This window comes from Suricata suricatta, chromosome 1, assembly GCF_006229205.1.
Source record: "Suricata suricatta isolate VVHF042 chromosome 1, meerkat_22Aug2017_6uvM2_HiC, whole genome shotgun sequence".
NCBI classification, from domain to species: Eukaryota; Metazoa; Chordata; class Mammalia; order Carnivora; family Herpestidae; genus Suricata; species Suricata suricatta.
The window spans coordinates 191367754-191378459 of NC_043700.1; the positions used below are offsets into that span (position 1 = coordinate 191367754).

A 10706-nucleotide genomic window follows, 5' to 3' on the forward strand; every position below is an offset into this window, starting at 1 on the left:
GTTCTTCAGGGTCAGTGAGGACTGGCCCTCCCAGACTCCTACGGCTTTCGATTCTCTAAGAGCCTGTCCTAAATCTTCGTCATCCCCTCCCCCCAACACTTCAGAACAAACCACCAACTGTGGCCTGTGACCCCTGCTATGCCAGTGTGGCTGGCAGGGCCTGAGGAGAGAGGGTGGAGGGAAAGAACCTTCTAGAAGGAGGTGGTTACCACAGAACACAAGGCAGCAAGTGCCCTTTTGCTCTTTTTGGCACACAGCGGGCCCTGAGCGTCCTCTGGACGAGCCCCCGCCCGCGGGAGCCCTCCCCAGGGTGACTGCAGGCTGGCCACCCAGGGTTCCGACAGGCAGCGTCCTGCTCTGGAGAATGGGGCCGATCCCCCCCTCTTGAGTGCGGGACACAAACTACTGGCGGCCCAGTGAGCTGGGGGGAGGGGCCGGCGGGGAGGGGCGGGGCCGGCGGGGGAGGGGCGGGGGAGGGGCGGGGCGGGGGGGAGGCCCAGGTGTGCACCCAGCTCCCGCCCGGGACCGCTGCCGCGCCACCTTCGGGGACCATGTCCTCGCTGTGACGCTGTGACGCGGGCCCCGAGCGGACCTTGGTCCTCCAGCCAGCGTCTCGCACCCGTCTCCTGCCGCCTCACTGCGAACAGCCGCCCTGCCCGTGTCCCCCGCCCCGTGAACCCCCTGGACACACGCCTCCCCTCGTTCCCCTCCGGGCAGCAGAACCTGCGTGCCTGTGCCCCACTGTCAGAGGGACACCGGACCAGCCACCAGCCACTCGCTGCCTCAGTTTCCTTCTCTGAAATGGGTGGAAATCCCAACTTCTCGCACTTCTGGAGGCTGGGAGTCTGAGATCCAGGCGTGGGCAGGCTGGTTTCCCTGGAGGCCCGCCCGGCCTGCCGATGGCCGGCCCCTCCCCAGGTCCGCACGCGGCCGTCCCTCTGCGTGTCTGTGTCACACCCATCCCTTCTAACAGGGACACTTGCTGCCCTGGATCAGGACTCACCCACGTGACCTCATCACCAGCCCCGCGGAGCCCGGTCTCCAAACACAGTCACACTGAGTCGCTGCGGGTGAGGGCTGCGTGTGTGCCTTTGCGGGGACACGGATCCGCCGTCACCCCTTGGGCGGCTGGTCCTCCGGGAAGGAGGGTGTGAACGCGGGGACTGCGCACAGCCGCCCCCTCCTGCACGTGTCCCCACGGAGGGCCAGGGACAGTGGCTGAGCAGGCGTGACCGCAGCCCCCTTGGGCAGTTTTGGAGTCTGGGCTCACAGACCTCCTCAGGCATTGTCACCTACGTGACGTTCTCCACAAGGACTGACACTCATGCCGTAAAGTCCTCTGTCACTGCAACGGCCAGTGAGCATCTCTGGAAACGGCATTCTTTCACTTAACAGGACTAGAGGGGGACCGCAGCTTGTACTGTTTTCCTTGGGGTGATTTTTAAAGAATTTTAGCCGCAATAATATTGCAAGACGAAAATCGGGAGTTTCCACTGGCTCCTGAGCTGCGTCTAGTCCTCTGGCCGTGGCGTTAGCCCAGAGGCTGTGCCTGCTGAGATGGGGGCTCCATTGGCCTCAGGGTGAAGGATGCATCCGCCCCTCTGCTCAGCCCGCCCTCCGCCCAGCCCCTCACGGCTGGGGCCCTGTTCGGGGCTCAGGGAGACGCCCATCCCCGGTCACAGGGTCCAGGAGAGGCAGCCACATCCAGGGGGCCGCACTGGAGCTGGGAAGGTGGCAGGCGTGGGCAGGGGGTCAGCACCAGGGCCGAAGCAACAGCACAAACCCAGGGTAGTGACAGGAAAGCCCGGGTCTCAAGTGGGGAAGGGTGAGCCCCCCACCGGATGGAGCGATGAGACCGTAGTGTAAGTGCCCATCAGTAAGGAGCATGGGGCCAGCATGCACCTCCTCCCTCTGCAGATTCTAGACCCACCCACCTCACTCATTCATGCACTTCATTTACTCATTCATCTTTTTCACGTAACTTGGTTATTCATCTGTCCATCTGTCCACCCACTCACCCATCCGTCCACCCGTCTGTCCGTCCATCCATGCCTCCTGTCAGGACTTGTGCTGGGCGCTGATGGCAAGAGAGGATCCTGATCCAATCCCTGACTTCCATGAGCTTCCAGACTGATGGGAAGACTGGCCACAAACCAGCCAGTGTTTTCCAGGGAATTCTGGGCTACGACATAGTGAAGGAGCAATGTCACGGAGTCCCTTTTGGGGAAAGGCTGGCAGCTAGGCAGGGAACGTAACAGGCCATGGCAGCTGTGATGCCAAGTCGGAAGGGAGACCATGGCCAGCACCACCCCCACACCCACACCGGAGCCCCAAGAAAGGACGCCCAGGGCGCCGGGGCAGGTGCAGTGCCCAGGGGCTATCCTGAGGTTGGTAAGTCACGCAGTCGGCCGGCCGCAGGCAGCGCCCAGGGATGGAGTGAGCTGCCCACCAGGCCCCTGGCCCTCAGTGGCCAGGTGCTCAGGGCACCCACACAGAGACCACATGCCCAGGGCTCTCCCAAGAGGTGGCCCTCTGTGCGGGCTCAGGGTTCACGGAGAAGGGCCAGCCTGGAGCCACATGACCCTGGGCCCTGGAAAAGAGCCTCCTTTGGGGTGGGGGCTGGAGGCCAAGAGCAGAGCTGGCCCTTGGGTGCGTGTGGGTGGCTGGTGGGACCAGACGTGGTCATTCCCCATCTTGGCATCTTTGTAAAGGCCCTGGGACATCTCTTCTGCTGTCCCCAGGGTTACTGACTACCCTGTTCTCCCCAGAGCTCAGGCCCCTAACAGAGGTCATGGTCCTCAGACTCTGCACATCACAGGGCCCCGGTCAGTGAGCTGCGTGCAGGCCTTGCCCAGGCGTGGGACTACACGACACGGTAGTTCATCAGCCCCTGCAACCCTGGAAATGGGCATCGTGACTTACAAAGGAGCAAACACGCTCAGGAAACTGAGGCCGCGTGCCCAAGGATTCACAGACAGCAGCCGCACAGGCCTTGAACCTGGACCCACCCGCAGAGCCGGTCCACTCCAGAAGCTGCCAGAAGGAACATCGGGCGAGGGCGTTTAAGGACGATGACCGAAGAAAGCCGTCTTGAGAACCGACTTTGTGCAAGCCTTGCTCAGGGCGAAGAGGAAGCAGCTCGAGCGATGTCAGGAACGTTTGCGAACCGAAGTCAGGCACCTGGGACAGGCGCCCGACTCTTGCGTCTTGTTTTCACGCCCAAGCCGCTTCCTGCTTTTGTAAGTACAGACTCAGTGTCCTCTCGCAAAGTAAACAGCTCAGCGTGACGTGGGCCTCCTTGCCCAGGAGACTGGCAAATCTGGTCCTATGAGCAAGCGTGTAAGGAGACTGACCGTGCTCGTGTGCCATTTCACATGTGCCTTCCTCGGGCACTCCCAGAGCTGGGCCACCTCCCCGCGCCGCCGGGCACTCTGGCGAGACAGGAACCAGCTGAGGTCGGTCCTTGTGCCTGAAGGGAAAGGGGAGCCTTCCCGGCGGCCGGCAGGACCCCTGGGGTCTCACAGGGCCTCACGGACCTCCTGGACTTGGTCAGTGCCCACAACCGAGACAGGTCCCCGCACAGACGTTTCAACGACAGCAGGTGGCCGTGGGGTGACCGTGAGCCTGCGTGGGGTCGTGGGCTGTGCCACGTGGCCAGGGGTCCCTGATCCGGAGACCGAGGATGTCTTCCCACCCCCCATGGAGAGTGGACCTCACACACGTGTAGCCAGGAGCCACCCAGCAGGGCTGCCCTGCGGTGCTTGGGGTGGGGGTGGGGGGTCGCCTGACGCTGCGCTTCCTGTGTGGGGTCTGCCGGCCCAGGTCGCCTGCCTTGAGCTGTTAGGCAGCCACGTGCCTGGAGGCCACTGCCGTCTCTGACGGGCCCGCCGTCTGGGGGGACACACTCCCCATGGAGTCTGGGGAATGTCTGGCCAGCTGCCGAGTCTCGTAGGAGGGAGTCTTGGGAACAGGATGCTCGCGTCAGCACGGCCCTCGCCCTTGCATGGCGGCAGGTGCGGCTGGGTGCTGGGCGCATGCTGACTTCGCAGAAGGGGTGTCCCGAGGCGGCAGAAAAGACCGGGGCCAAGGTGACTGGACTGAGGCCAGGCTATCAGGAGCACATCAGAAGTGACGGCCACCAAATGTCAATGACACATCCTGTGACAATAGAGGGCCCGACAGCCACCGTGGCCACAGAAGACCTCAGTCCCAGGGTGTCAGTGGGCTCTCACAAATGATGATGGGGTTTGGCGGCCTTGTCCTGTCTTCTTCAGGCTCTCGTGGTTCCGTTTGTATCCACCCGGCCGGCTCCCAGCGGGGAGGGCGCCCACTCTGCGCCACTGTCCTCGGGGAGTCCGGCATCCCAGCACGAGCACATGCCGCTGTGTGCGCCCGGACACAGGTCCCTCGCGTGGTCCTCCGGCTTTATGTCTCTGTAATCCGTTCCCCTCCCACGGCATCCCCCCTGCGCCAACGCCGAGGGCATTTCCTGAACGTCCGAGGCCAGACAAGGGAGCCCCCATCACCTGTTAAGTGACCAGCGGATGCCAGCCGGGAAGCTTAAATGACCCCCGAAAGTTCTGGAAAGGTAATGGCCAAACCTTCAGTATTTGCCAATGACAAGGAAATCCAAAGAGAATCAATGAAAAACTTATTGTATTTAAGTGAGGTTTTTGAAAAAGTAACCAGTTACAAAGTAAAAACACCAAAATAAGACAGCCTTTTATTAAAATCTTGAAAGAGTGGTCTTAGATGGGAAGACCATTCACCATAAAGATATAAATCCTCTTGACGGTAATCTATAAATTAAAACCCCCAAATTCCAAAGACTCGTTCATTGATCTGGGGAAGGAGAGGGCGGGAGGACTGAACGATACAAAATTCGCATACTAACAAATGTTTTTCAAAAGATGAGAGACAAGGCCTTACCTGCCGCAAAGGATCCTGGGAAGTACGAAAGCCACATACTGGTAACATAGGAGCTGATGTGGGGGAGACAGTGACCTAGAAAAGGGCGGATATAGGTCTGGGACCCCCATGATTCTAGCATTCGATGCAGGTGGCTGGTCTGGTTAGGGCCACACAAGGGGCCAGTCCGACCCCTACCTCACACCACACCGCCACCTGACTCCCCTCATCAGCTAAATACTGTGATGCTCGCTGAGAAAAATAGATGAGACTAGCAATAATCTTGGTGTGGGAGAGAACCTTCCAAGCATGGCCTCAAAGGCCAAAGCAGAAAAGATTCTTAGCTTTGCGTATATAAAATTTCAAATTTTATTTGAAACGTCGTGTTAAAGCAAAAAGAAAAAAATAATGAAAAAGCAGATGATAAACAAGGAAAAGTAATGGATCATACATATACGTTCAGGTGTACTGTCCTTAATATGTAAAAAGTATTTTTAAAATCAACAAAATATCACAAAGACTAACGGCTCCATTAACCCGCGAAGAGGCAGGCATCACAGAACCGATAGAAACAGCCTCTAACTGGATGAAAAGGCACGTGCAGACCCTGGGGTGGGGTGGGGGGAGCGAGAAGTGCCCACCTGCCTGGGAGGAGCCAGGGCTCTAACCTCCCAGACTGGCACCAGGAGGAACGCTGGCAGACTCATCGGAGACACACGGGGATCTGCCCAGGCAATCCGGCCCCGCCTGGGCCTCATCCTAAGCACATCCACACGCGCACCACCGCCTGTGACTCTGCCACCGCATCACGAACCCCACCCTCCAAGTGCTGATCCCAGTGGTCCGGCTTCCCAGGCGGACCCGTCTGTGTCCCTCAGGAGGCTTGTGGGTCCCGTGCTTCTGCGCTGCTCGGAGGAGGTGTCTGAGGCTCGGCTCTGAGCGGGACAGGGAGTCTGGCAAGAGCATGACCGACCCCGCTTCTGGTAGGGGACTCACATGCACACACGCGAGTGCACAGACACAGAGGGCCTCCGGCAGGGGGCGCTCCAGGACACCCCCGGCGGGGGAGGGACAAACTGCCCGCGGGGTCCCCTGCAGTGGCCACAAGTCCGTCAGAGGCCACGCCTCAGAGTGGCGTGGGGCAAGGGGGCATGAAGCCGGGACCACAGGGAACCCAATTCTTCAGCCTTCACCCGGGAGCACGGGGCCTTCTCTGTGAGGGGGCGGTGCTTCTTTGATGGTTTCTAGTGCCCAGTGGCCACGCGTCCCCTGCACGGCTGGCTTTGCCAGACTGTGTGACTTGCCAGCTCCTTGCCTCAGGAACACAGGCGATCCTGATGGACGGATGTGACCGCACATCCCCAGAGAACCTGCACGCGTGACACCAAGAGCCCAAAGTGTTGTGTCCCCAGACGTGCACCCGCGGCCCCGGACGGCCGCTTCGGGCCGCTGGTAGAAGCCCCCAACTGGGAGATACGTTAACCTCGGGAGAGGCTGCTCCCCGGGTAAAAGCAGGATGCTGATACTAGCGAGCGCCAGCTTGTGCCAGCCCCGGGCTGGGTCACGGATTCAGGACAGCCTTGCGGGGGCTCTGGGCCAGACCTCGTGCCTGGTCCAGCCCCACCACCCCCTGGCTGTTTGGGCCGTGGCAGTGACTTAGGCGTTTGGGGCTCAGTCTTCTCATCTGTCAAGCGGGCATGGAAAAAGGACTCGCCTCCACGGCTGCGTGAGGGTCCGAGAAGGGGGGACGACCAGGTCCCTGCGTGCAGTACGTGCTTATCAAGTCGCCCGTGTCCCACTGACGTGCTCCTGCCAGCCCTGTGGTCGGGGTGGGGCAGGCCCCCTTCCTAGGCCTGACGACCGAGGCTTAAGACATCAGGTCACCGTTCCGGTGATTTCTGAAGCTGGGAAGTCAGGGAGCGCAGGGGCGCTCTGGGCTCTGAGGGAAAACCAGACACTGTCCTTGTCTGCGTGATGCCAGCTCCAGCTCTGTGATGCCTGGGTCCCGGTGCCCGCCGCGTGTGCCAGGGGTGAGGAGCGGACCGCGACAGGAGCAGGGCCCCCAGGGCCGTCCTCGAGCCGGGACACACACGTGCCGGACCTGCTGGGCAGCAGGGCCCGGGCCCGCCGGAGGGAGCGTGCCCTCGCACGCAGCGCGGGGGATCCGAGCAGCTTGCCGGCTGCGGAGCAGACCGACCGGGCAGCAGAGCGCTAGAAAGTACCACGCACGTGGCCCGCGGGCCAGGACTTCAAACCGACCAGACCCGTGTCATGCAGCTTGTTTCTTTGGAAACGTGTCCTTGGTGGAAACTTCTGTTTTCACCTTAGGAAGTCCTAAAATGGACTTTTTTCCTCCCTAAATATCTTACACTACATCATTCACGTATGATTAAAATAGAGTTTAATTCCATGAGAAAGTCGTGTTAGTTAGCAGAGCGTCAGACTGGCCCCATTAGGCATTCGGTGAAGCAAGGCTTGGTAGAAAGAGTGCAAAAGATCATCTGACCAGACCCTCCAATTACGAGGGGTCGGCCTCCCGTTGGGGGTGTGGACACCGCGCGTGCCAGGTCCTGACTGTCAAAGACAGAGTCAGCCCCCCAGGCAGAGGTGACCAGGCAGATTTCCCTTTGGGCCATGAGTCTGGCGGCCTCGTCCGGGCCGCGCTTGGGGCTGAGCCCCAAGCGCAGCCCGGAGACAGACCGGCGCGGGACCCGCAGGCTCACGTTCAGAAAGCTGCAGCGATTTCCAGTATTGTCCGGACGAGAGTTCGAGGTCAAGTTCCCGTGGGCTGGAGCAGCTCAGACGCAGCTGACGGCCAGTGTTTCTACAACTTGGAGCTCGGGCCTCCCGTGCGCGTCTTCGTGGCGAACTCGGGCCAGCACGATGGCCGCGCCAGGACGTGGCTGCCCTGGAGGACAGCGGCCCACAGGTGTTTGTAGAGCTGCAAGCGGTAAGCACACACGTGACCAGGAAGCAAGCGAACACCCGGGGGAGCAGGGGGGCAGACACAACCCCCACCCCGTTAACTTTTGTTGGAAACACAGGACGTTCTGTCACCTTCTAGAACGTTCTAGGATGACTGAATTTCCAGACCTCTGTTTCTCTAACTGAAAGCAAAGGGCAGAACATGTTTATGATGACAGCCTCGCACACACACCCTCTTCTCTGGGGACTGGTCGGGGGTGGCCCGCACGGACTCCACATGCATGTGCTGGCGTAGGCCCGAGGTGCCCTGCCCCACGCGGCCCTGGCTGCCCCCTCGGGCCAGCCCGCCACCTCCTCCAGGACGTCCGCATCAACTGCTTCCTGCCCGGCAGCCCGACGGGGCAAGGGCAGCGGCCGCTGTCCCGGAGGAAGAGCCGTGAGCGTCACAGGAGCCCGCGCCGGTTCTCCACTCGCCCCAAGCCCGGCCCTGGGCTGACCTCCAGCCCCCGGAGACGGGGGACCTATTGCATGCTGGGCTGGTGTCAACGACGTTTACTTTCAAGAAGCCTCTGCAATTCACCTCAACCCCCTGCTCCGCCCCCTCCCGGAGCCCCTCACTCGCTTCCCCTGTGCAGGGCACAGCCGGCAGCCTGGGGCCCCGGGCGTCTCCAGGCATCTCCGGGCCATCGTGTGAAAGAGCCTCTGGTGGCGCCCCATCAGGTGCGGCCTCGGGCGGCTCTGGTCCCCACTGCAGGGACGCGCCCCTGTGCCGCTCTCCTGCCCACGAGCCAGGCTGTCTCTGCAGGGCGGCCACAGGGCTCAAGGGTGGCAGCCGCTCCGGCGCCTTCTGCATGTGTGCTTGGGGCCCCGTCACCATCTCGGGTTCGGCAGGAACCACCATTGTCCCCCAACTGGCCTGGCTCGCACTTGGACACACGGTGCTCCCCGCCCCTGCCCCTGGGGAGGCGGGGGGCGGCCGCGCTCACCTCGCCGTCGGCTCTGGCGAGTGGTGAGTCCAGGACAAAGTCGGGAGGGGCGATCACGTCCACCAGGGCGATGGCATCGTCTTTCAGCTGTTGGAAAACAAAGTGCGTACGCTTGGCAGCCCCGGAAATCTCCATGGCGACCCCCGAGAAACAGAGCCCGGCCGGCCGTTGCCACGGCCCGCTGGCAGCAGTGAGTGCGTTCCCCTTCTGTGGCCTGGGCCGCAGGTCCCCGAGGGCACGTCTGGGTATGTTCACCGTGTCGCGAGACACTCAAGGCTTCCAGTGTGTTAACTGGTTTTTGGCACGGTGGGGGCGGCTCTGCAGCTCGCTGCCGGCGGCCGCCTTGTCCTGCATCTCGGTCCTGACCTATCTGGGCAGCGGCTGCTGCGGCGGAGGACAGTACGTCCGGGAAAAACGTGAGGATGATGTGTTTATGGCGCCTGGCGCGCAGCAGTTTTACGACCCTCCCGTCCCCTCCCGTCCCCTCGTGTGACCCATCCGTCACCGGACACGTGGAATTTACATGGGAAGGCTCCTGAGAATTTTCTTGAAATGCAGAAACATCTTTTTCTGAGGAAGGGGTCCCAGCTGCGGGGACAGGAGCCCTGCATGGGGCTGCTGCAGCGCCGGCCGGAGTCCAAGTGCACAGGTGGAGGAAGGGGAGCGCCCCGGGGGCTCAGAGGCTGCTCTGCGGCGCCCCCGCTCCTCTGCCCCCACGCCACGTGGTGCCCTTCGGGCCACGGATGGACAAGCCCGCCCCCTCGAGGTGGAGGTGTCATCGGAGGGAGCCCCTTGTCTGGACAAGGGTCACAGCCCTGCACTGACGGCATGCAGGAAACAGTACGCCTGGGTGCCGTGGGGGCTCTGTCCCACTGCGTGCTGCCGCTGAGGCCACACGCCCACCCACGATGCCCGCGAGAACCACTGGATCGGCCAGCACCCTGCGCCCTGCCCAACCTGGGGCTCCCCGAGCGGGCACGAGCACCGGTGCCTGACTGACCCGGGGCTCCCCGAGCGGGGACAAGGACCAGGCCCCGCCGGGCGGCGGGCAGACACAGGGCGTCAGCTGCACTGCTGTGCACGCGGCCACCTGCCTGCCCGGTCACAGCCTTGGGGAGGGGGGACGGGCGGGTCTCAGGGAGCAGGACACCTGCTGCCTCCCTCAGAAGCAGCGCCCCGCCCCTGCGGGGTGCACCCCGGGGGTCTGCGGACACTGGGTTTACTTGAGGAAAAGGAAGCGTGGCCACAGACGCACGCGGACCCACGACCCACGGAGACAGAGGGACAGACGCTCGTGAACCGAGTCTGGGGGCAGAGGTCACTGGGAACCCCAGCAGCTCTGTGCACCGACAGGGGACACGTGAGGCAGCACGTCACCGGTCGTTTGGGATGCTTGATAAAATGCTGGCAGGGCCCTGACTTACTGCCACCATCAGGGGGACAGAGGACACAGCCACCTGCAGGACCCAGCGAGGCAGCACATGCGGCCCTTTAACCGTAAAGTAGTTGTAAGCAGGGCCGATACCCTCAGCCACACTGGGCACACTGCCACCTGCCAGCGGCCCGTGGGGCTGTGGTGACCACACGGGACGGCACAGCCCCAGGACACGTCCACCCCTGCAAAATCCCCAGTGGACACGGCGCCGCGAGAACATAAACTGGGGGCTGGGCCCATGTGACCTTTCCAGATGACAAAGGTCAAAGAATACAATACACAAAATACACCGAGGCACCTGGTGGCTCGATTGAGCGTCCGACTCTTGGTTATGGTTCAGGTCACGACCTTAAGACCGCAGGATAGCGCCCCGGGTCCGGCCCTGCGATGCGCCAACAGCACGGAGCCTGCGTGGGATCCGCCCCCCCCCCCCCCCCCCCCCCCCCCCCCCC

The 10706-nt window shown here is 62.2% G+C and overlaps 1 protein-coding gene across 1 annotated transcript in view; it reads right to left on the bottom strand.

The window, feature by feature from the left end:
- Positions 1 to 7286: 7286 nt before the first annotated feature.
- The window catches only part of ACOX3 (acyl-CoA oxidase 3, pristanoyl), a 922607-nt gene continuing 919187 nt past the window's right edge, over positions 7287 to 10706 (bottom strand). Inside the window, exons 16-18 of the mRNA XM_029952568.1 lie at positions 8820 to 8906; positions 7966 to 8015; positions 7287 to 7849 (exon numbers count right to left, since the gene is read on the bottom strand). Coding sequence (XP_029808428.1) covers positions 7498 to 7849; positions 7966 to 8015; positions 8820 to 8906 — 489 coding nt within the window. The 3' untranslated portion in view covers positions 7287 to 7497. The remainder of the gene's footprint in view (positions 7850 to 7965; positions 8016 to 8819; positions 8907 to 10706) is intronic.